General features: G+C 37.5%; 1 protein-coding gene across 3 annotated transcripts in view; it reads left to right on the forward strand.

Moving 5' to 3' along the window:
- Positions 1-23,456, forward strand: part of STX17 (syntaxin 17) — a 43,647-nt gene extending 20,191 nt beyond the window's left edge. For all 3 annotated transcript variants that reach the window (XM_080669942.1, XM_080669943.1, XM_080669944.1), the window contains exons 4-8: positions 1,493-1,718; positions 8,568-8,683; positions 8,767-8,817; positions 16,049-16,135; positions 16,860-23,456. In XM_080669942.1, coding sequence (XP_080526068.1) covers positions 1,493-1,718; positions 8,568-8,683; positions 8,767-8,817; positions 16,049-16,135; positions 16,860-17,099 — 720 coding nt within the window. In that variant the 3' untranslated portion in view covers positions 17,100-23,456. The remainder of the gene's footprint in view (positions 1-1,492; positions 1,719-8,567; positions 8,684-8,766; positions 8,818-16,048; positions 16,136-16,859) is intronic.
- The last annotated feature ends 289 nt before the right edge of the window (positions 23,457-23,745 follow it).

The following is a 23,745-nucleotide window of genomic DNA, read 5'->3' on the forward strand; positions in this document are numbered from 1 at the left end:
ATGCATAACCATTGGACACAGACAGTAGGGGGTGAGGGAATGTACTGGGGGGTGGGAGGGAGGTGGCAGCGGCTGAGGGGTGGCAGCAGCTGGGGAGAAGTCAATGGGAGAAAAAAGGAGACATGTAATACTTTCAAAAATAAAGAATTTAAATTAAAAAAAAAAAAGATTACATACACATGCACACACCAGGCAGGGCTTATTTCAGAAATATAAAGATGGGTCTATTCATGACTGTTGCTCATAATTCATTATATTAGCACATTAGAGGAAAATTTATGATTATGCCAATAGATGTTTTTTAAAAGAAGGGAGAATCATTTGGACAGAATCCAGCAACTTCACTCAGAGAGAAATGTAAAGTAAAAAACAATGAGATAACACGTGGTACTGGCAGTATGTGGGGAAATGGGTACTCATATTTTAGGAGTAGTATGAATTGTTACAACTGTTCAGGAAAAAAGCTGATGGTAATAGCTATTGAAATAAAAATGCACATTATCCCTTGACTGAGTACTTTCACTTTGGGGAATCATTTTTATAAAATACAGTATAATAGTATTTACTATAATACTAATATATATAGTTATAGTGTATTGGGCTTTATATTCAAGAATATTTGTTTCATAATTAGTAATAATTAAAACTGGAAACAATATGAATGACTGTTGACCACTGGAGGAGTGTTTGAATAAATTACATTCCATCCATACTATGGGATATGGTATAACCATTGGCTAGGAAGGATATCTGTGATGATATGTTTAAGTTGGGATGTGGAATGACAAATTATAGATTACTAGAGGCCCGTTGCACAATATTTGTGCAAGAATAGGCCTTCCTTCCCCTGACTTCGCTCCCGGCCACCCGGGAGCCTGCAACTCCTTGCTCCTGGCTGGAACACCGCTCCTGTAGCTCCCTCCACCACCCCTCTCACCCTCATAGCAGGCATCCCGCCCCTCCTGGCCGCTCCGTGCCTGCATATGCAAATTAACCCACCATCTTTGTTGGGTTAATTTGCATACCCCTGATTGGCTGTGGGCGTAGCAGAGGTACGGTCAATTTACATGTTTGTCTATTATTAGGTAAGATTGTGCATAATATAATCCATTTCTTGTAAAAAAAAAGATTATGTCTATCAGTGTTTGGATGAATGAAGAGAAATGTGGATTAAGAGATGTAGTGGAATTGGTGAAGTGGAGAAATCACTGAATTTTTCTTGACATGTTTCTGCAGTGTTTGATCTATTATGTAGAGCATTTGTTCCTTTGTAATAATCATATTTAATAAAGGAAAAACACTAAATTCAAAGTATGAGGATGTGAGTTTCTAAAGAACTTGATTTTGGCTAGAGACATGAAACATAGCAAAGCGTTATGCGTACTTTCTATTATAATCATTTTCATTCATAATCATCACAAGTTATTTCTGAAAATAAAGACATTTTATACTAAGATATATGGTGGCTTTAATGATACTTTTTCTTTTATAGCAACTTCGCTCCAATATCCGAGAAATGGAGAAGCTTTGTTTGAAAGTCCGGAAAGATGACCTAGTACTTCTGAGGAGAATGATAGATCCTGTTAAAGAAGCAGCAGCAGCAGCAGCAGCAGAATTTCTCCAGCTCCGTCAGGAATCTGTAGAAGAACTTGAGAAACAATTTAATGATGAAGAAACTTTATTACAGCCTTCTTTGACCAGATCTATGACTGTTGGTGGTAATGTACTAGTCTTATTCTTGATCATAGTGATGCAGTAAATTCACCTCTTTGTATAGATATTGCAGATAATACTAGGTATACCGGTTAATAATGTGGATTTTTTTCAGTAGATGGAGTTACACATATGTTGATATATATGTGATTTGATATGTATGCTATTTTGTTGTATTGACAACAAACTTTCTCCAAGCTGACTAGTATTAAAAAAAAATTGGCAAAATTTGAGAAGCATGTATACAGAGGAAATGAAAAAGATTGAGGCAGAGCCAGAGGATGAGGAAAAAGAAATAACAGATAAAGTTTATTTTCTAACTCTCTTGATCCTCAAACTTCTCAATTCATGGAACACCATATTGGCCTAAGATCTCTAATAACTTGAACACTTGGAGAAACTACAAAATTAAATCTTTGTAACCAATTCGGATTTGATTAAGACAATCATTCCCTTTATAAAATCAGATACCTAAGTTATACCTAAAACAGTGTTAGAATTTCAAATTCTGAATGGTCTGGGTCATATTGCACCATTGCCAACATTAAGCAGTTCAAATCAACTGTCTCACCAAGTGCCTGAGTTTTTCATCAAATATGAGAGTTTCTTCTAAGTTGCCTCAAATCCAGAAATATTATTTAAAAATTGAGAGGATGGGAGGACAAGAATATGAAAAGAAAGCACTAATTTACGTAAAGCTTTAGTAGTGGGATTGAATTTGTTCCACTCCATGTCTAGTCTTCTTTTAGCTATAGAATTTTTTCTGTCATTTTGCATGTTTTTATCCAGTGTTCTCTGGCTTTTTCTTATTTTTGCTTTAGATACTCAATATAGTAGTGACAGCCTATACAGGGAAAAAAAGTTTGATTTGCATAAAGTGAAGGGCCTTAAAATACTTTTTCCTTTAAAAATTTAATCTGATTCTAAGTAAATTGGTTGGAAACATCAGCAGAGATATTTGGAGTAATGTTGCCACATTTCCATGAGTGAGATCAGAATACAAAAATAGTTTTTCATTTACAGATAGAAATAACAAGTAGAATAGGGCATTTTATGTTCTCTGGAGAATGAAAGAAGCTTATTAAGTTTGGGGAAAATCTGGGATGATTTTTCTGTTTCTTTTGTCCAGCTTCTGAAAGTTCCTAAAGTAAATCTTCTCTGCCAATCTTGCTAGATCTGAGAAACTCCCTTCTGTCTCACTTGTGTGTCTAGTTTCATTTTTAGCACATTGCTTCCCACCAACAGATTTGAATTGTATTTAGAAAGGTGTTCCAAGTCATACAGAGTGAATCATTGCTTCTCTCCATCTTGTCTTTCTTACTCCCCATCCAGCACACAACTTCACCAGCGCAATAGGAACAGAATCGTATTATATTTTAAACAAATATTCACAAAAGAAAATAATCCAATCTTAAAACTTATGGAAACTTCAGACCAGCATATTGAATTTGATGAAATATTAGATTTTATCACATGTACTGAACCGTTTTGTAAAACATGTAAATGGTTTTTGTATATTATTCAGAAGATGTGTTTTCAATTGGTTTTAATTTTCTTAAAAATCCTCCTTTGCAGCTAGGTTAAGCCATGACTTAGAAGTCATTTATTTTGATAGTTAGGTTTATGTAGATGATCAGTAAATTAATTTCACTAATCTTAAGCTGTCAGAAGGTGAAAAAAATCAGGAAATGCTTTTGAATTAATATAGATGCATAATGACACTTTTCCTAGTGTAGTAAAGTTTAGTGGGGAAAAAATATTTTTAAACCAGAACATCTGTTTCACGACCAATCTTTGAAATTCTTAGGATGAACTGCATGCTGCAGTAGTTGCCCTCTTGGGTTTAGGTGTGTTCCTTCACGGAATCCATGCCTGAATCTCTGGTATACAATTTTTAGGTGCCTCATGCGACCAGTTCCGGTAGTGTTTCATCTTTTAGCTTTGGCACTTCAGTTATACTTCCTGTTCCGCTTGGTGGGGTGGCTGCACTTGCCCCAGGTGGACTTCTGTAGGTGGTAGTTCTTTTAGGCACAGTGGCAGCACAGCGTGTGCGTGTCTTGTGCACGTGCTGAACAGTGACATTCCTTTCGTCCCCTCGCTTCTGCAGCTGAGACCAAAGAGCTAGTGGAAATTTTTTATATATATTGTAATTCTTAGTAGAATCACTGACTTTTCATGAAATATGGAGGAGGGGGGGCATTGTGGGGAGAAGGACAGAATGAGTATGAATAAATGAGTGAGTGAATGGATGTTTAGACAGAGAAGGGGAAAGTCATGTCTATATATTAAGCTTATTTCTCACTTCAACTAAATCTATCTTGAGTTTATAGCCAATAATACGATTTTAGAACGAGTTTTAAAAACAGTGGTGAGTGATATATTCTGTGCCCTTGACACTTGCAATTGTTTGCATGTAGATAGAACTAGCTGAGATTAATATGTCATATAAAACAATAGCAATTTTGACTTATGTGCACAGAATAATAGTTCTTTAGCCTTCTTTCCTGCAGCTATAATCTGTTTCAGTGTTTTGCTTCCTTCTGTCTATAGCACTTTGTAAAAGTTCAAAGTCAGTGGATGACCACTGAAGTACAGATTTTTAATACAAGCTGGAATAAATAAATTATGGAAGTTGTAGAAATTAAAGGGTTTCCTTTCTTAATTACTAGTCATGCCTTGAATTGATTAATGATGTTCTGCCTTGTAAGTTTACAACAGGATTTTCCATGGAAGAGAACAGATTTCTTTGTTCTAAGACTTCATTTGAACTAAGATGCATATGCAGTTTGGTTTCAAGTGAGATGTAAATGACTTAAACATTTATTTTTTGCTGAGGGAAATCTTTAATGTTTGCCTAAAATGTCAAACATTTCCCATCCTTTCATTGTTTAGATCAGTAATTTATATATGATAATTTCTCCTCATTTTGTTATATACCCTGGCATAATTTATTTGAATCCTCTCTATAGTACAAAGATATTGCCTTAAAAATATTTAGATTGGGTGTTGTGTTTATGAAATTATGCTTTACATTTTGTTTGTTAATAATGAAGTTATCATTATTCATCATGCTATTAAAGAAGTTGGAGTTCTTCTTATAATAGGCATATTAAGTGGAAGAAAGGTCTTAGAGTATTTCATTTATTTTGATTGAAGTTAAAATGAAAGTGTCTTTATGTGATATTAGGACATGAGGTAAATAATTCTTAAGCATTTGTAAAGATTATAGAGAGCTTTTTAAATATTACAGCATGCCATAATTTTGTAATGTAAAATTTGCTCTGTATCTCATGTTTCTGCTCATCCTTTAAGATAAGGAAATATATTCAGGTAAGTTAAGATTCAAAATTAAAAGAATACCATCAGCCCAAGAGGTTTGGGTCAGGGGATAGAGCATTGGCCTATGGACTAAAGGATCCTAGGTTCAATTCCGGTCAAGGGCATATTCCTGGGTTGCGGGCTCGATCCCCAGTAGGGGGCGTGCAGGAGGCCGCTGATCAATGATTATCTCTCATCATTGATGTTTCTATATCGCTCTCCCTCTCCCTTTCCCTCTGAAATCAATATATATATATATATATATAAGTATTCTTTTTTTATTTATTAAGGTATTATATGTGTACATATCTTACCATTGCCCCCCCCACCCCACTCCCATACATGCCCTCACTCCCCAATGTTTTGCATCCGTTGGTTACTCTTATATGCATGCATATAAGTCCTTCAGTTGATCTCTTATTTCCCCCACCTCTCCCTAACCTTACCACTGTAATTTGACAGTCTGTTTGATGCTTTACTGCCTCTGTATCTATCTTTTTGTTCATCAGTTTATAATGTTTTTCATTATCCCCAAATGAGTGAGATCATGTGGCACTCTTCCTTCATTGACTGGCTTATTTCACTCAGCACAGTGCTCCCCAATTCCATCCAGGTGCCTACAAATGGTAGTAATTCCTTCTTTTTTATGGCAGCATAGTATTCCATTGTGTAGATGTACCATAGTTTTCTGATCCAGTCATCTGCTGACGGGCACCTAGGCTGTTTCCAAATCTTAGCTATTGTAAATTGTGCTGCTATGAACATAGGGATGCATATATCCTTTCTGATTGGTGTTTCTAGTTTCTTAGGATATATTCCTAGGAGTGGAATTACTGGGTCAAATGGGAGTTCCATTTTCAGTTTTTTGAGGAAACTCCATACTGTTCTCCACAGTGGCTGCTATATATAAGTATTCTTATAAAAAAATAAAAATAAAAGAATATCAGCCCTAGCTGGTTTGGTTCAGTGGATAGTGCGTCAGCTAAGACTGAAGGGTCCTGGGTTCCATCCAGATGAGGGCATGTACCTTGGTTGCAGGCTCAATCCCAGGGCACATGTGGGAGGCACCCACTCGATGTGTCTCTCTCACATTGATGTTTCTGCCCTTCCTAAACAATTTAAACAGGTGTGTGTGTGTGTGTTTCTCGAGAGGTAAAGCTTTCCTGAATTATGAAAGTAAATTAGTAATGCAGTTGTATAAAATACCATTGTTATAGGCTAGAATGGAAAAAGAAATTGAGAGAGAAGTTGGACTTAGTGTTATAATAATATACTTTTAGGATTAGATCAGGTGTCATATGTTACTGTCATCTCCCTGCTTACAACCCTTCAGTATCTCTCCACTGTCTACCAGATAAAGTCCAAAGTCTTTAACTGGATTACAAGGCCCCTTAAAACCATCTATAATGTCTTATTCTCGTAACTTTATGGCTTTTACTTTATGCTTTGGCAAGACCAAATTGCTGGTTTTATGTTAAACTATATTCTTTCTTCTTTGAGGCTTTTTTCATGCTGGTCTCTCTACCTACATTTATATTATCTTCTTTGCCTCGTAAGATCATTTTTTTTTTTAGGAAGCTGTCCCATACACTGTACACCACACTAGCTGGGTCACATGCCACCCCAGCCTGGAACACCCACACAGCACTATGTGTATCTATATCTATTTACTTAGATATTCATGAACTCTCTTACTGATTTTTAGGATTGTTTCTTTTTATGTCTAACTTTTCTAGAATATACTTTCCTTGAGAGCAACTACTTTGTATTACTTTTTCATCCCTAGTGCCCAACACAATACATGAGTGCTCAGAAAACATTAAAGTGGTAGGTATTGTTTTAAGCTTGAAGTATGGGGGACAAAAGGAAAGAAGACCTTCAGATCTCTTCTTTACATTTCCACCGCCACAATCCCAGATCAGATCATCATCATTTTGCATCAGACATATTGAAAAGCCTTCCAGCTTGTGTTTCACTCTCTAATTTTTTTTACCTTTCAACTCCATCCTTAATCTATTATTTACACCACAGCTATGGTTCCCTTTCTAAATCTGAAATCTGATATGGCACCTTGCAGCTTACCAATAGTCTCCTATTCCTTTTAATAGTTTTATATTGATCTTATGAGAAAGACAAAACTCTTGAACATAGTTTACAATGCCACGAGTAATGTCACCCTCGATTTCCAACCTCAACCTTTGCTTTTCTTTTGTCATAGAGTATGCTTCAGCTATACTACACTCCTTTCAGTCCCCAAACCTATGCACATATTATTCTCCTTGACCTGAATACTCTGTTTCTGCCTTCACTCTTGCCCCAGTTCAATTATATAATTTCTGTTTATCCTCAGGCTTTAGCTCCAGAACCTTCTTGGACCACTCTCTTCTCCACAGATCTAGTTAACTAACTCTGTGCTCATATAGCATTCCATACTTGCCCATATCACAGTTCTTATGAGACTATACTGAGTTTGCCCGTTGACATGTCTGTATCACACATATGATAAGCTCCATTAATAATAGTAGCAGCAGCAATGGCAGTAGTAGTAACTACTAACCACTTATACTTGATATGTAAGCCAGGCACAATGCAAAGTATCATCTTATTTTATAAACGAGGAAAATAAGTTTAAAAGATGAAATACCTTCCCAAGTCAAAGAGCTAGTAAATAGCCAAACCAGGATTCTTACCCAGGTCTTTCTGATGAGGCCCATACCCTTAACCACCATACTATATTGACTCCTTGGAACTATTTTAAGGTTTACCATTGTGTACCCAGCATCTTATCACACTGATTGGTATATAGTAGGCATTGTATAAATATACGTTTAATGAATGAACAATTGGTAAAACCAGTACAGGGAAATAAAGATTTGAAGGTGGAGTTTGGAATGTAAATTCATCATCATAACAGTGTTTAATGAGGAAAACCATAGTATGTTGATGACTTCTTAAAACTCAAGAAAGAATTAGAAGCAATGGAGGTATGGGTCAGAAAAATGACTCTGAAGAGAAATAGGGTATTCATATATACAAAAATATGCATGTAGTAATAGGTGTTAGTTTTTATGACAAATTTGTTACCAAAAATGATTTTCATTGCTAAAAACACATCACTTCTCTACTTTTAACAGCTTAAGGATCTGATGTTTATTACTAAAATAGCCAAAGGAAAAGGTTAATAATTTAGCAATGAAGTGTTAAACCTGGGTATCTTTTCATGGAACATTGGCCAAATAGAATAGTTTTCCTTTGGTGGTGCTTTCACATCTAGCCCTAGTTATTCAGAGTGGTAGATAGTAGTTGTAGCCATTTTTTTTTTTTAAGATGACTTTGCAGAATAAAGAAAAAAATATTTGTTAACCTGGGAACAATCAGCCTATAGATAAATCTGTTTTTATAGAATAATCAATTTACTTTCAGCCTGAATTTAATTAGTAAGCATTTTACATGACAATTGTTTTATGGAGTCGATTAATGCTGTTGCCTTTTTAGCAAAGCAGATAAACTCTAAACATGAGGCTATGTTCATCCAGGAGTATTTCACACTACTGAAGCTGAAGCTGATCCTCAGAGTATGACTCAGATATATGCATTGCCTGAAATTCCTCAAGATCAAAATGCTGCAGAATCATGGGAAACCTTAGAAGCGGTATGTTAATTTTTTTTTTTTTTCTTTTGGTAACTGTGAGGCATAAAAGTAAATAACCTCCTCTCTCTCTTTCTCCTTTTAAGGACCTAATTGAACTTAGCCACCTGGTCACAGAATTCTCTCTCCTAGTGAATGTAAGTATATGACAGTTTTTGGCTCAGAGATGTTAGATTAATAGCTAAAAGGCTTTTATCAGTCATTAGACTTTTGACTAGAATTTTAATAGAAGTTATAATTTTTAAGACTGCTATTAGGTCATGGATAGAAGTCTAATTGTTGTCAAATTCCAGATAAGTTCAATAAACATTAAGCACTTTTATGGAGCCATAAAAGGTACTGTATTAGATCCTTGGCATTGGGGGGTCTGATAAAGTTGGCTATAGAAATAAATGAAGCCTTTTCTCTGCCTTTAAGGATTTATAGTGAGTAGAGATAGGCTTGGATCTCCAAACTTGAAATTTCAAGCATGATTGTTAAATGCAAAAATAAGGTATGACAAGAAGTAATATAAGCTCCAAGAAGGAACATTTGAGGGAGGAAGGGGTTGTGAGGTGGAAGCATTAAGGATAGCTTCACAAGATAGGTAGCCTTTGATTGAGCCTTGAAAATTGAGTAAAGTGTCCACAGGTGGAGTGAGAGGTACATTTGAAAATAGCTGAACAAAGACATGGAGTACAATATAATTTAGGAGTGACAAGTATTGCAGTATAATCTAAGCATAAGGTACCATGGGCAAGCAAAGCAAGGATGGTTAGGGTGAGATTCAGATGGCATTGAAGGCCATACCAAATAATTTGAACTTTACTATGTAGGAGCCAGTATGGATTTTTGAACAGGTAGAGTGCTGTGATCCATCCGTCTGTGCTTCAGAAAGATCACAGTGTGAGGAATGGCCTTGGAGAGGGGAAGATTATAGGCAGGATGACTGGTTAGGAATCAATTGCAAGAGTTTCACCAAGAGCAATGGCAAAGCAAGTGTAATAGTTCCCCCCACCCCCTTATCTCTGGTTTTGCTTTCTACAATTTTGCTTTCCATGGTTTTAGTTACTATGGTCTACTGAAAATGATAAATGGAAAATTCCAGAAATAATAAGTTTTAAATTGTACATCGTTCTGGGTAGCATGATGAAATCTGGCACTGTACTACTCTGTCTTAGCTCAAGACATGAATCATCCCTTTGTCCATAGTATCCATGTTGTATATGCTCCCTGCCCTTAGTCACTTAACAGCCATCTTGGCTTATCAGCTAGAATGTCGTGGTATTACAATGCCTGTGTTCCAGTAACCCTTGTTTTACTTACTAATGACCCCAAAGTGCAAGAGTAATGATGCTGGCAATTTGTATATACCAAAGCAAAGCTGTAAAGTGTGTGTGTGTAGGAAAAAGCACAGTATATATAGGGTTCAATACTATCTATAGTTTCAGGCATCTACTGTGGGTCTTGCAACATATTTCCCATGGATAAGGGACAACTGGGGTAGAAATTAGAGGAAGATAGAAAAGTCAAAGATAAGAAACATTAAGGCTTTATCCTGCCTAATCAGGTAGCCAGTGAAACTGTTAACATAGATTAGAGAACATAAAGTAAATTTAGTGGAAAAAATAGAATAGATTTGGTTACTATTTTTCTAAATTCTTTTTTCTTCCCAGGAATTGTGTGTGGGAAGGTTGGATGTATGAGTTATGTGTGTGTATGGATATAGGTACCTGCAGGAGCAACCCTGTTTCTGCTTATGCTTCTGGCTAGGTTTAGTTCTTTGTTCTTGATCAAACTATGATTTGGGGTTGTACATTTTTGAGTTATGATTTCCTTGACACCTGGTTTTAAATTATAAGAGGTTCCTAGATCAACCAATCTCAAAATTGGAATTGAAAAGGACTTAAAAGGTCAACTAATCTACTTTTGCCCCAACTTCTCAAATAGATGGTCTTTCACCTCTTTTTGAACAATTACAATGCAGGGACACATCATATTTCAACCATCCCATTTGGAGGCTCTTAGAAGTTCTTCCTCATGTAAAGTAAACTCTGCCCTTTCATAACTTCCCTCTGGTACTTTTGCTCCCTGGAGCCATATGCTGAACAAGTTTTATCTCTTTTCCATATAAAAGTTTTTCAACCTTTTTGAGACCACCTTCTCTTTCCTCACTCTATCCCACCTCACCATATTTTCTTCTCTTAAAAACCCTTGATTCTCTAATGTATTCCTAGAATATGATTTCTAGGCTTATCAGTACTAGACCCTTACTCTGCTTGTTTTCTAGTGTGTGGATTTTTTTCTTGAAATATAATGCTTAAATTGAATATTGTTAAAAAAATTTTTTTTTTTGTTAATCCTCACCCAAGGATATTTTTCCCATTGATTTTTAGAGAGAATGGAAGGGAGGGATGGAGACAGAGACAAACACCAATGTGAGAGAGACACATCGATTGGTTGCCTTCAGCAGGCAGCCCAACAGGGGCTGAGGGTCGAGCCCGCAACTGAGATATGTGCTTTTGAATTGAATCCACAACCCTTCCGTTTGTGGGCAGATGATATAACCACTGAGCAACCAGCTACAGCAAATATAGCAAATTCTTTAAAGCATTTTCCTTTTTTTTGATGCCTCTAAGTGCAGAAGAAGCAAAATGAAGTTTCTGGATTAGGTATCTGTACAAACTATTAATATATTTATATATAAAAAAGAATGATACAAGAATCCCAAAATATTTATTGTTTTTAGAATCAAGATTTATTTAATTGTAATGCATAATCTCTGATCTAATGTATCTTGTAAGATCTGTATGTCTAGTTATACAGATACATACATTTGTCAAAAGTCATTGGTATGTACACATGAAATGTGTGAGGTCTAATGTTCGCAGATTATACTTAAAGTTCATTTAAAAAACAAACTAAACATGTTAAAAAGTTCTCATTCAAGACAAACACATTTCCCTTCTAATGAGGTCAACATATGAAAGGAAAATGAAGGGTTTTGGGCCATTTAACTATTATATATACTGGTACTATTAGGTTATTAAGCAGTTCCTAATCCCTAATCTAAGGAAGGTTCATGCAGGGAGAGTTAGACTATAGCCATAGCTCTATACAAATGTCCTATTTATATTAATCTGTGTAAGGACAGATTGTTATTAGGCAATAGCTCAAAGGAGAAACCCTGATTACTATTCCTAGGATGACTGAGTTCTCATGACCACATGGTCAAGGACTCACAGAAGCTCCATTTAGTCAACAAATGACTTGGAAACATAATCAGAGTGACCACATCCTCTCATTATCATCACATGGACATGATAGTATCTAAGCAAGTTAACCACTTATTTATGGAGCACTTTCTGTGTGCATTGTACTGAGCTAAGAATAGAGAATAGTATAAAAAAGAACCTATAGGATAGTCATGACAATTACACAACATTGTGAATGTACTTAATTCCACTGAATTGTATACTTAAAAATGGTTAAATTGTGCCTAGCTGGTGTGTCTCAGTGGTTGAGTGTTGACCTATGAACCAGGAGTCATGGTTCGATTCCCAGTCAGGGCACATGTCTGGGTTTCAGGCTCAATCCCAAGGGGAGGGCGTGCAGGAGGCAGCAAATAATGTGTCTCTCTCATCATTGATATTTTTATCTCTCTCTCCCCCTCTCCCTTTCCCTCTGAAATCAATAAAAAAAATACATATTTTAAAAATGGTTAAATTATAAGTTTTATGTTAATTTTTACCACAATAAAAAAAGAACTTACAAAACCATTGAGAGATCCAGATATGGTCTAATAGATGTTAATAAATTAATATGAACTAGGCCCTATCTTTATTTTTCTTCAGCCTTTATTGCTCAAGTGCTCTCTTTCCTGTAATTGTGGAACCAACCCTATTTCTAGTCAAGGGGAATCTTAAAAATGCTGGCCCAGTTGCTTAATAGCAGGTCACCCTAGCAATAGGTCCAGTTTTGTCTCTACATTTTGCCTTATTCTCTATGGATTTTTAAATCCAGTTTTATTCTGGATGCATAAAAGCTAGGTTGTAATGGATTAGATCAGATTCCTCCATTCATTACCTCTGTGACCATCAGGATGTTATTTGACAATAATGAGCTTTGTAAATTGATGGGAGGAGTAAATGAAATAATGCCTATTACTTCTCACCCCCTCCCCTTCTACTATCCCAACTGCATTCCTGCTTTTGTTCCTCCCTTAGTTGGTTCCCTTAAGCTCCTTGCTTAGAATTCTATTTTTGCTACCAACAGTATCTTTATATATTTTAGTACTATAGCTCCTATAGCCCTTTTCCTGTTGCTAAATCCCCTGATGTCAACATTCTACTTACCTACTTCATTTATTAACTACTCTAGGTGAATATAATTCTGTATTCTCCCTGTATATCATAGCATTTATATGTTTGTTTTGGGGCTTTTCTGTGTATGTGGTTGCATATGATTCAGGATAGAGATTACATATATTTGGAGTTCAGAACCAGGATAGATCAATGTTATATGGATTGGTCAAGATCTAAGAGTAGAGCTGGTCTTGAAAGCTGGCTGAAATTTGAAGTCAGTAATAAAGAAAAAATTCTGGAGTTTTGGCATTAACTTCTTAAACCATAGCTTTTCAACCACAATCATAAAATTGCACAGCTATTAGCAAGACTATTCAAGAGAGAGCATTTTTATTGATATAAATGGATTTGGGAATAGATTTGTTGAATGTATTACTATTACTTGATGTAGAGAATGTGTGCCTGTAACTATCAACATCAACATTCAAAAGAAAAACAATTCACTCTGGCCTGTGTGGCTCAGTTGGTTGGACATTGTACATGCACTGAAAGGTTGCCGGTTCAATTCCTGGTCAGGGCACAAACCCTGGTAGGGGGTGTGCAGGAGGCAGCCAGTGGATGTTTTCTCCCACATAGATGTTTCTCTCTCTCCCTCTCCCTTCCTCTCTTTATAAAAACCACTAAAAAATATTTTTAAAAAGAGAGAAAAACAATTCATTAGTATTGAAATTTGACTTCAAATATGCAAATTGCATTCTTCTTGACAAATAAATCACATTTTCTTCACTGCTAATTATGATTCCGTTATTTTTCTAGGCAGATGTGGGATCTAATTCAATGTTTCTTAAAATGAAATCCATAGATATATTCTTAGTCTTTTGAATTTTTTTTAAAAGGAAAAAGTCCATGTATTACTCTAGAAACACTATAGTGATTCTCATAAGTGATTTAATTTGTTGTTAAAGGGATGCTGAGAACATACACAAGCCACCAAAGTATATAATGTCAGGAAGAGAGTTTGAAGGTTGTGGGCACTACACGCAGATTAGTAGATATAGGAGGTTAGTAGATATAGGTGAGGAGGCTCCTGAGCCACTGTTGTTGTTAAGAGCTTGGGTTTCTGTACTCAGATATAAGGTTGTGTATGTGTGACTTTGCCCAACATACAGACCCAAGGACACAGTGGACAGGTGGTAATCAGATTTGGCTCTGAGTCTGGCTGGTCATGCTGTGGACAGTGACTAACACTTTGACACCAGGTGCCTAAATCTAATTTTCTGTCATTTTGAGTCCTTCTTACTCAAGAAGCAGAGTTTGAAGATATGGGCAAAGTTTGGGATTCAAACCAAGCAAAATAGAGGAAGAAGAAGGCAGATCTACACAACTGAGGGATGGCTACTGATCCCAGGATAGGGGGTGGTCTGCTCTCTGCCTCATTTCCATGCCCATTAAGCAAGCTTCCTTATGTCAGTGAATAAGTACTTAGAGGTGTGGGCTGCTCCCCAGGGTGAGACAGGCCTCATTTAGTACTGGTGATTGCAGTGATCATGAGCATTACAGTTCAAATAATCAGTAATCTCAGGCTTTGTTTTGTCTTGTGATCCTTTCTTCAATTATCCCCAAGTATTTTTGTGGAAAAAAATTTTTAAATAAAATTATTTTAGAATTTTACTTTATTAAAAAAAGTCATAGAGCTTCAATATCCAACCTTTTAGGAAGGAGCATTAAAAGATATTTCCCTGAGGTCTTGAGATAACACTTGAGGTATTAGAAATGATAGTAATTCTGCTAGGTTCTGCCATCTTTTTTTTAAAAAAAAATTTTTTTTTAATTCATTTCAGAGAGAGGAAGAGAGATGGAGAGAGAGAAACATCAATGATGAGAATCATCAGTTGGCTGCCTCTTGCAAGCCCCCTCCTGGGGATTGAGCCCCTAACCTAGGCATGTGCCCTGACTGGAAACGAAGCATGACCTACTGGTTCATGGGTCGATGTTCAACCATTGAGCCACAGTGGTTGGCTCAGGCAGGCTCTGCCATCTTGATGGAATTCTTTTGGGTCTGAGAAAAAGGGGACATGGTGACTATTTTCAACTCATCAGGTTATGGAGGTTGATGATAGAACTTTACATCTGTGATTTATCTTCTAGCATAGACTTTCAAGCAAGAATGGAAAGTGTGGGGTTGTCCTAAAGAGAAACTAGGGTAGGGTGTCAGAACGGGCATTTATGCTTCTATGGGTTGTTGGGGGAGGGGAGCTAACATTAAAGAAGTTTTATTGTCTGAGCAGAGGTTCGGCAACCACTTGTCAGAAATGTTGTAATAGGGTTTTACACATCTGAGGGAAAAATCCCACTCAATGACCTAAGCATTCCTTCTACCCAGAGATTCCGGGAGTCACAATTTCTATTGTGTCAGTGCATGTGTTGTCGTTTTATGTAGAATGATTTATTAATATATTTGATCAGAAACATTTTAGCTTGTCATGATTTTAAAGTGTATTAAATTGTACAGGTGTAAAACACAGGACAGTAAATTCATTATCTGCTCCTTATTGCTTATCAGATCAGAAGTAGAAAGATTTCATGGCAGATCAAACCATACTGTATTCTTATTTCTAAAACATAATAATTTGTATTTTTTGGGTCAAGGGAGTTTTACTCCTAAGTCAAATTTGCCTGTTTTTAAACGGAATCTTCAAAGAGATAAGCTAGGGAGGTTTTTTTGTTTGATTTTGTTTTTGTTTTCTCCTGTCAAACCCACATGACATGTAAATGCTTATTTGAATTTCTTTTCTCCTGGAAAATAGACTCATTTGGAGAATGTGTGCTTGAATGATTTTAGTGTGAGATGCTTTTTCCTATAAAGGTGCCAGCCTTTCATTCCCTGATAAGTAAGTCACCCTCTTTTTTCCCCCACAAGTGAATTTGTACTTGGGACATAGTTTATCAGATGCTATTAATGAACCACTATTAAGACTGCAAGGCTGCAGTGCACAGGGCCCTGATTACAGGAATTAAAATAGTGTGTATTGGCTCTCTGCTGCTCCCCAGCAGGAATGCTCACTCATAATTCCTTTGCATCTAGTCTCAGCAGGAGAAGATTGACAGCATTGAGGACCATGTCAACAGTGCTGCTGTGAATGTTGAAGAGGGAACCAGAAACTTGGGGAAGGTAAGATTCTGCTCCTGCTGACAAATCAATGTTACTCTGGCTCCCAGGAATTTGTAGTATTAACCCAATTGATCTTCTCTCTTTAATCTTGAGGGAACCAGCAATTAAGGAAATAAGGAAGAAATGACACATAGGTAGCGCAAGAAATCAATGGCTGTAGTAATATTCTACTCTTTCATTCTGTTGGGAGAGAAATTTTTTTCAAAGAGAGAATAAACCGCGGCCCCACTATAAGGCATTTGGTGTTAGAAGGACATATTTAGAGGTTCAGGGGCATAGAAAGGCTTGCCAGAATCCAGTAGGGACAAAAATCTAAGGGTGCGACAGCATGTGTGGAGTGGGCCCATCTCTTTCCATAGACTTTTGCTTTTAACCCTAGGGCATGGAATAATTTCTGTGCAACGTAAAAACTTTGGGGTATCTGTGGCTGCTGAAACTGTTTAAATAAGCCAGTGAGGTAGTTAGTGGTTTGATTGTTTTGCAAGTAAATTCAGTTTGTAGCAGTCCACTCTGTGTAGCCCGTTTCTCTAAATTCTGAGGTCTGGAGCAATTGTAGTACCTGTGGAATACTTTTCTGCCCCCCTCCCTCTAATACAATCTCTAAGGTTAATTATGTACCAAGAGTTAAAGAGGCATTGGCAGGAGTAATGAGAGGAAAATGCACATCACCACAGGCAGATATTCTCAACTCAATTTCTAAATTGAATTTTTTTTTTTTTTACAGGCTGCAAAATACAAGCTGGCAATTCTGCCTGTGGCAGGTGCACTCCTCGGAGGAGCGGTGGGGGGTCCGATTGGCCTCCTTGCAGGCTTCAAAGTGGCAGGAATTGCAGCTGCACTTGGTGGTGGGGTGTTGGGCTTCACAGGTGGAAAATTGATACAAAGAAGGAAACAGAAAATGACAGAGAAGCTCATTTCCAGCTGTCCAGATCTTCCCAGCCAAACTGACAAAAAATGCAGTTAAAAACCAAACTTCAGTATTATTGGCTCCAACGTGTTTATACGAATGGACCTTTGTTGCTGTCGGACACTCAGCTTTTGGAACATGATTATATCAAGGGTAGAGGCCCGGTGCACAAAATTTGTGCACTTGGAGGGAGGGGTCCCTCAGTCTGGTCTGTGCCCTCTCCCAGTCCAGGAGCCCTTGGGGGATGTCCAACTGACAGCTTAGGCCCGCTCCCTGCCATCAGTCGGACATCCTTAGTGCTGCCACGGACGGAAGAGGCTCCCGCCACCACCACTGCGCTCGCCAGCCATGAGCCTGGCTCAGGGCTTCTGGCTGAGCAGCACTCCCCCTGTAGGAGTACACTGACCACCAGGGGGCAGCTCCTGCATTGAGCGTGTGCCCCCTGGTGGTCAGTGTGTGTCATAGCAATCGGTTGTTCCGCCGTTCGATTTGCATATTAGCCTTTTATTATATAGGACAGTGGCTGTAGATGCTCAAGTGGGGTTGGACTGTGATAAGTGGATATATTTTTTTGTTTGCTGGGATGTTAATGAAATTGAGGGGCCTGGGCTGAAGGTGTATAATGTTTGTCAGGTAATTTGAAGACTGCCAGGGAGCAGATTTTCTTCCTGGAAGTGTGAAAACTGAACCCATAACTTTGATAAGGACATGTGATGTGTGGACATGTTGGGTTATGAAAGACTAGTTCCTTTCTAACCCTGATTTGGAGATTCTAAGACTAAGCATATTATAAATATGCTTTTTTTATCTTCTAAATGTAGGAGATTATTTAGGCCTGTTAGTAAAGAAAAGAATGGGAGTTCAGGAGCCTTTCTTATCAAATAGGAAATCCAGATCTGGCAAGGGCACAGGTGAAGTACATAGTGGAGTCATTGGATGAGACGATTGCAGTTTCCTATAGGTCCACTATATTTTCTGATGAAGGAAACTAATAGTGAAAGAAAGGCCCAATTTCTCTTTCAAACATCTTAATCTGTGACACTGGCTCTCTGAACTCTTCCCTCTGTCTCTCTTTAAATAAAGACAAAATCTCAAGTGGTAGGAGACAGTGTTATTAAGCCAGCACTAAACTGTTTGTCACTTTGTCTCTTCGCAGAAGTAGTGCCCTCTGCCTTCCTTCCCTTGTACTTTTCAAAAGTTCTTTGACTTGTGGGGTGAATTCTACCCATGTATAATGAAGGCTTTTCTCATAATTTGCTTTTTTAAAATATATTTTTTATTGATTTCAGAGACGAAGGGAGAGGGAGAGATAGTAACATCAATGAAGAAAGAGAATCATTGATCGGCTGCTTCCTACATGCCCCACACTGGGGATCAAGCCCATAATCCAGGCATGTGCCCTGAACGGGAATAGAACTGTGACCTCCTGGTTCATAGGTTGACCCTCAAACACTGAGCCACACCAGCCAGTCCTAATCTCCTTTTTTAAAATTGTCTTCCATCTTTATTCATCCTTTCCTATAATCTCTAGATAAGAGAGGGAGAGAAGCAGGAAGAAAGAGATCTCCAAATATTTCCAACATGGTTAGAATTTGAGCTAAAAAATAAGCAGGCAGGGAATATGCCAGATCATTTCCTGGGGCATCTTCCAATCTCAAGTAGCTGATGTACCTGCCACAGAGGGAGTTCTAACCCTAGGTCTTTTCAGCCAGCCCTTGGTGAAGCTAAGAACTAGCTTTCTACCTCATATCTCTTACTACCATCCTTTCCCCAGGCTTTGCTCTCTCCTGTGCTTTCCTTCACTTTCACAGCTGCTATTTCTTCCCAAGAGCGGCATTCTGCTTGCCTTTTCTCATATTCAAGTTGATGGACAAAGCCTGGTGCCAACACTCAGTCCTGATGGATTTGTGGTGCTAATTCCAACACTTGACATTGACAGCTAGCTTGGCCCAGCCCAACCCAGTGTCTATATCAAAGAGCAAAAAGGTTTTAAATCTAGAAAGAAAGAATTTAAGGTTACAGGCAGCCTCATCCTGTACCTCCAACTCATTTGAAATAGGAAAGAACCACCTTTTGCCTTACTCTTTTTTTCTGAGGACAGAGGAAAGGGTACCAACACCACAAAAGAGCTGAGCTTTCTCTGCTCAGGAGCCAGTCATCGGCAGTGGAATGGTTTATCATTTCTCTCTTGCTGATCTTACTCTTAACAACTTTTATTGATTGCTACCTTTTATTTCTGTCTCTAAAAAGACTTTCTCCTTCATACTTTTTGACTCTTCTCACCAGTAAATTCCAAAGAGAGGAAGCACCATTTCTTATTGTCCTTAAATAACAATACAATATCAAGTACTATATTGCTGCCTGTTGACTTGTTACTTTGAACAAGTGTCAGATTCTGATCCAGTATTTGATATTAATACCTGTAAGGCTGGGGTAATTACTTTTGAGATCCACTTTTTAAAATTTTCTGATCTATGTCCCTTTAACACAAGTCGTTCAAACCAGAATGAGGATCAGAATTACTTGGGATGCCTGTTTAAAATAAGATTCCTAACCTTCAGTTCCACATGTGATTCTAATAATGGTCAGTCTAGCCTGATCAGCTAAGATTACAAATTTAACATAGTTACATGAAGATTCAGCTGTATCACTGAATTCTATAATTTCTGGTATTCCCTTCAACAATGCCCAGTCTTTATCACTGCATACTCTTCCCACTCCATGCTTTGAAGCCCACGATCTTAACACAACTAGAGTCATACTGTCAGGCTGGTTTTGTAGCAGGACCTGAAGGAGAGAGGAGGTCCATAATTAAAGCTCACATTTTGGTCTGGGCTCTCATTTTTATTGAGCCAGTGCGAGACATCAGTGTATGGGCTCATAAAGGCCTTCGATTTCTACTAATCAGGATTGGAATATTACTCTAGAAGTCTTCATGAGTAGGCAACGTTATAGTCCTTTTAAGAAAGTTTTATTTAAACTTACTTAGAACTTGTATCTAATTTTCCCATAATAGATCCTAATAGCCAACTTTTTGTAGACATGTTTAATCAATTATCAGTGATATACCTGTAAACTATAGTGTTTAGAAGTATATATTAGTCAATATGACAAAGAAACTAATCTTAAAATGGAATTTAATGCCCAATAGTATCAGATCAAATTCATCTTCTCTGTGATTCATGTCTTATTTTTACTGCAACAAGTTAAAAGGTAAGGAACACTTTAAGCACTTTTATTAAGTTCTTCAAGTTTATAGAGACATAGTGGGTAAAGGTAGCACTCCTAAAGACTTTTTTTGATAAAATAAACTAAGAATTTTTTTGCAGAGCAGAGACTGAAATTTTTTGGTTGTAACCCACAATAAAAAATGCACTTATATAAAAACTCAGCATATATATAATAGAACTATTCTTACTTTTAACGTGCAGTTCACTCTGATGTTTTTTAATGTTTTAGTTTCTAAAATATGCTGGCTGCAACATACTCAAGTGATTTCATAACCTACCAATAGGTTGAGACCCTTAGTTTGAAATAAACACCACCATGCTTACAGGGGAACTGATACTCATTGAATAGCATCTGCTTGCCAGGCACTTCACTAGGCATTGTACAGGTAGGGAAACTGAGTCTCAGGGAAGTTAAACAATTTGCAGAGAGTTATTCAACTACAAACAAATGAAGCTAGGATGTTAACTAGGTCTGTTGAACTACAAAAACTCTTACTGTCATACTATGCTACTTCTGTATATAAAATTGAGGAGGGCCCTTCATTCTGCTTCACCCAAACACCCATATATTCTGTAACGCAGGATTACTTCAAAATTACACGTGCCATTCATTTGCACTTTTTTTAAAAAAACTTCTTGCCTCAAAGCAGTCTCAAAGTTTTTAACATTGGCCAATGCAGAAGTACATAGTGCTTAGACTATAAAATGTAAAGTGTTTCTAACCCACCCATACATTCTCCAAATTTCCTTATATTCATGGGTTATAACTATCACGTAAGCAGTGCTTTCTATATTTAATTTAAAAATTAATTTTTAAGCCAAATCTTGACTCCAGTGATTATTATGCTTTAAATGGTGCTCTTGGGAAGCCATGCGCTCTCTGTGACACTAGTATTAGAACGTTTTTGAAACTGCCTCCAAAGACATTTGGCAAATCACATGAGAAAGCCATCTCAGTGTTTATTAGTCAGAGACTATGCTCACTCGTCCTTATGACCTCTCTTCCTTCCTCAGTTTTGCTTTTCTTCTGCCGGCTTAGCTTTCCTAGCCACCTATGCTAGAGCTAGTAACCTAAGGGTGCCCAGAAATGGGGTATGCTGGCCAGAGTCGCTGGAGCAAGGACTTACTTTTAGGTTATACTGAAGCTAAGTGCTGTTAAAGGGAGAATACTACGGGTCCCTAAACCTTCCTCTGGGGCTTTTGCCTGCCCATAGTGCCGTAAGTAGTTTGCCCAGAAGTAAGAACTGAATACTGGTATATCTATCACAAGAGGTTGAAGAAACCTGAAAAATGGGTAACGTACAGCATTACCTATTACAGAAAACAAACCACGCCATACTTTTAAAAATGGGCAGGTCTCCCCTTTGTCCTTCCCTGTGCTCTATGAAACCTTGGAGAGGGAGGATGAAGAAAAGCCTGGGAAAAGGTTCTCCTGTGGAAAGGCACATTTCCTTTTCTCATAATAAAATACAATGTGGCTCTGGCTCTCAGGCCCTTTTAATGTTAGACAATGTTCTTAAGTCATTAGAGGCCAAATAAAAGGTAGGGATGCTTCCCTGCTAGCCTAAGTTAATTTAAATAGTTCAGGTTCTGTTTGGGCTTTTACTCACACTTTATTTTATTTCTAACAGGTGAGTCTCACTATTTATATTCATTAATTTGACACTATTTTACAGAGAGACTTCTTGGGTATTATAAGCAATCAATGGTAAAAGATCCATATATTATCCCCATCATTGCCCTCAAAGAAATTATTTACTGTGAGAGACAAGAAATACATCTGTGCATATTAACAAGAGAAATAAATTGAAAGAAAAGTGTAAAAGGTGTCAAAGGCAAATGATTTGCCCAAGATCAAAGCTAGTTAGCACAAAGGTAGAATTATAACCATGGTCTAAGAAAAAAATTTTAAGTAATTTAACTGAAGTTTTATTATGCCATATCAAGTTGCCTTTTGAGGCCTATGGTCTTTCAGACCAGTTTTTATGTTCCAAACCAGGCAGTAGCTGTAATAGAAAGAGAATTGGATGGGGACTCGAGATCAGAGTTCTAGTTTTGGCTTTGTCTCCTGTAGTAAGCGTTTTCTTAGGCTGCCTTTGCCCATTCTAGCCAGGGATCCCCCAACTGTAAATTTTAGGGGTTACCAGCTTGACTCCCCCATTCTTTATATCTTGCCTCTCACTGGGTCCTGTCAATGTACTTTGAAAGTTAGTTGCATCAACTTCTCAATATATTCGTGGCCATCACTCTAGTAAAAGACTATTACCTCACATCCCCCCTCATCTTCCCCCACTTTAAGCCATTCCTCACATCACTGCCACAAGAATGAGAACAAGGTCCGGCTTTCATTTTTCAACTGAAATATTTTCAGTTGCTTCCATTGAATACCTGAGAAAGTTTAAATTCCTTAGGTTGGCATTCATAGGCTTCCATATTCTGGCCCCAGCTTTATTGCTTCAGACTCCTCATCATCTGATGCCATTGACAGCCAGACATTCCACAAGGATGGTTTTAAGGTTTCTCTGTGGTAAAGGTACAAACTGGTAACATGCTGTTTACATTTTTCCAGGCTAAAATAACTTCTGTGAATGACATTTTCAAAAAAAAAAAAAAAGTCAGCTGAGATTTGTTTAAACTCTTAGAACAAGCCAAAAAGTTGTTTCTTAAGAAAAATATTTCCCCCCAAAAAAGAGAAATTACATTCAATTTCTTAACTTCCAAAACAATGTCAGTCTTGTCATCTGTGCATCTGATAGCCAAAGCATGCGTGTGGACTTTTCTTCAGCAGCATAGATGCCCCAGCCTTGAATGGCCCATTGTCCAGCTCCTGTGAGAAACTAGACTAAGAAATATTTGACAAAAACAGTCAAGAGTACATGTTATTCATACATTTCTCAAGTATTTGAGGTATTCTGTACTAAGGCTAATCTCTAAAAAGATGTTTACCTGGGTTCCATTAATTAAGCTCCTTAAAGATATTTTATTGTTAAACCCTTGGTGTTGGCAAGGGTCAACACAACTAAAGGCCCAATGGTGAGAATTTCTACAAATTCTGTAAAGCTTACTGAATTTGTTTATTTTGTTGTTGAGTGGTGCTTGTAAGGAAACATACAATAAATTCACTTACTTAACTAACATTTAACTGAATGCTTTTTGTGTATTGAATGCCAGGGCCACACATAGAAAAATATTAAACCTATAGAATCTACCCTTATAAACCATTCGGACTAATAACTTCAGATGCCTAAAAGCCAGTAAATCACAATAAAAGGCGCTAAGTGCCCTAAAAGAGGAATGAGCAAAGTTACAAGGGGCACATGGAATAGAGTGACTAGCTCTGCCCGGAAAGCAGAGGAAGGCTTTGAGACACGGGGCATTGGAGCGGGACCCTAGAGAGGATGCCTGACTGAAGACCTTGTAGGCTTCCAAGTGGCAGAGGAATTGCACATACAAAGGGTTCAAGACATGAGGGA

Source organism: Plecotus auritus (assembly GCF_963455305.1).
Source record: "Plecotus auritus genome assembly, chromosome: 5".
NCBI lineage: Eukaryota > Metazoa > Chordata > Mammalia > Chiroptera > Vespertilionidae > Plecotus > Plecotus auritus.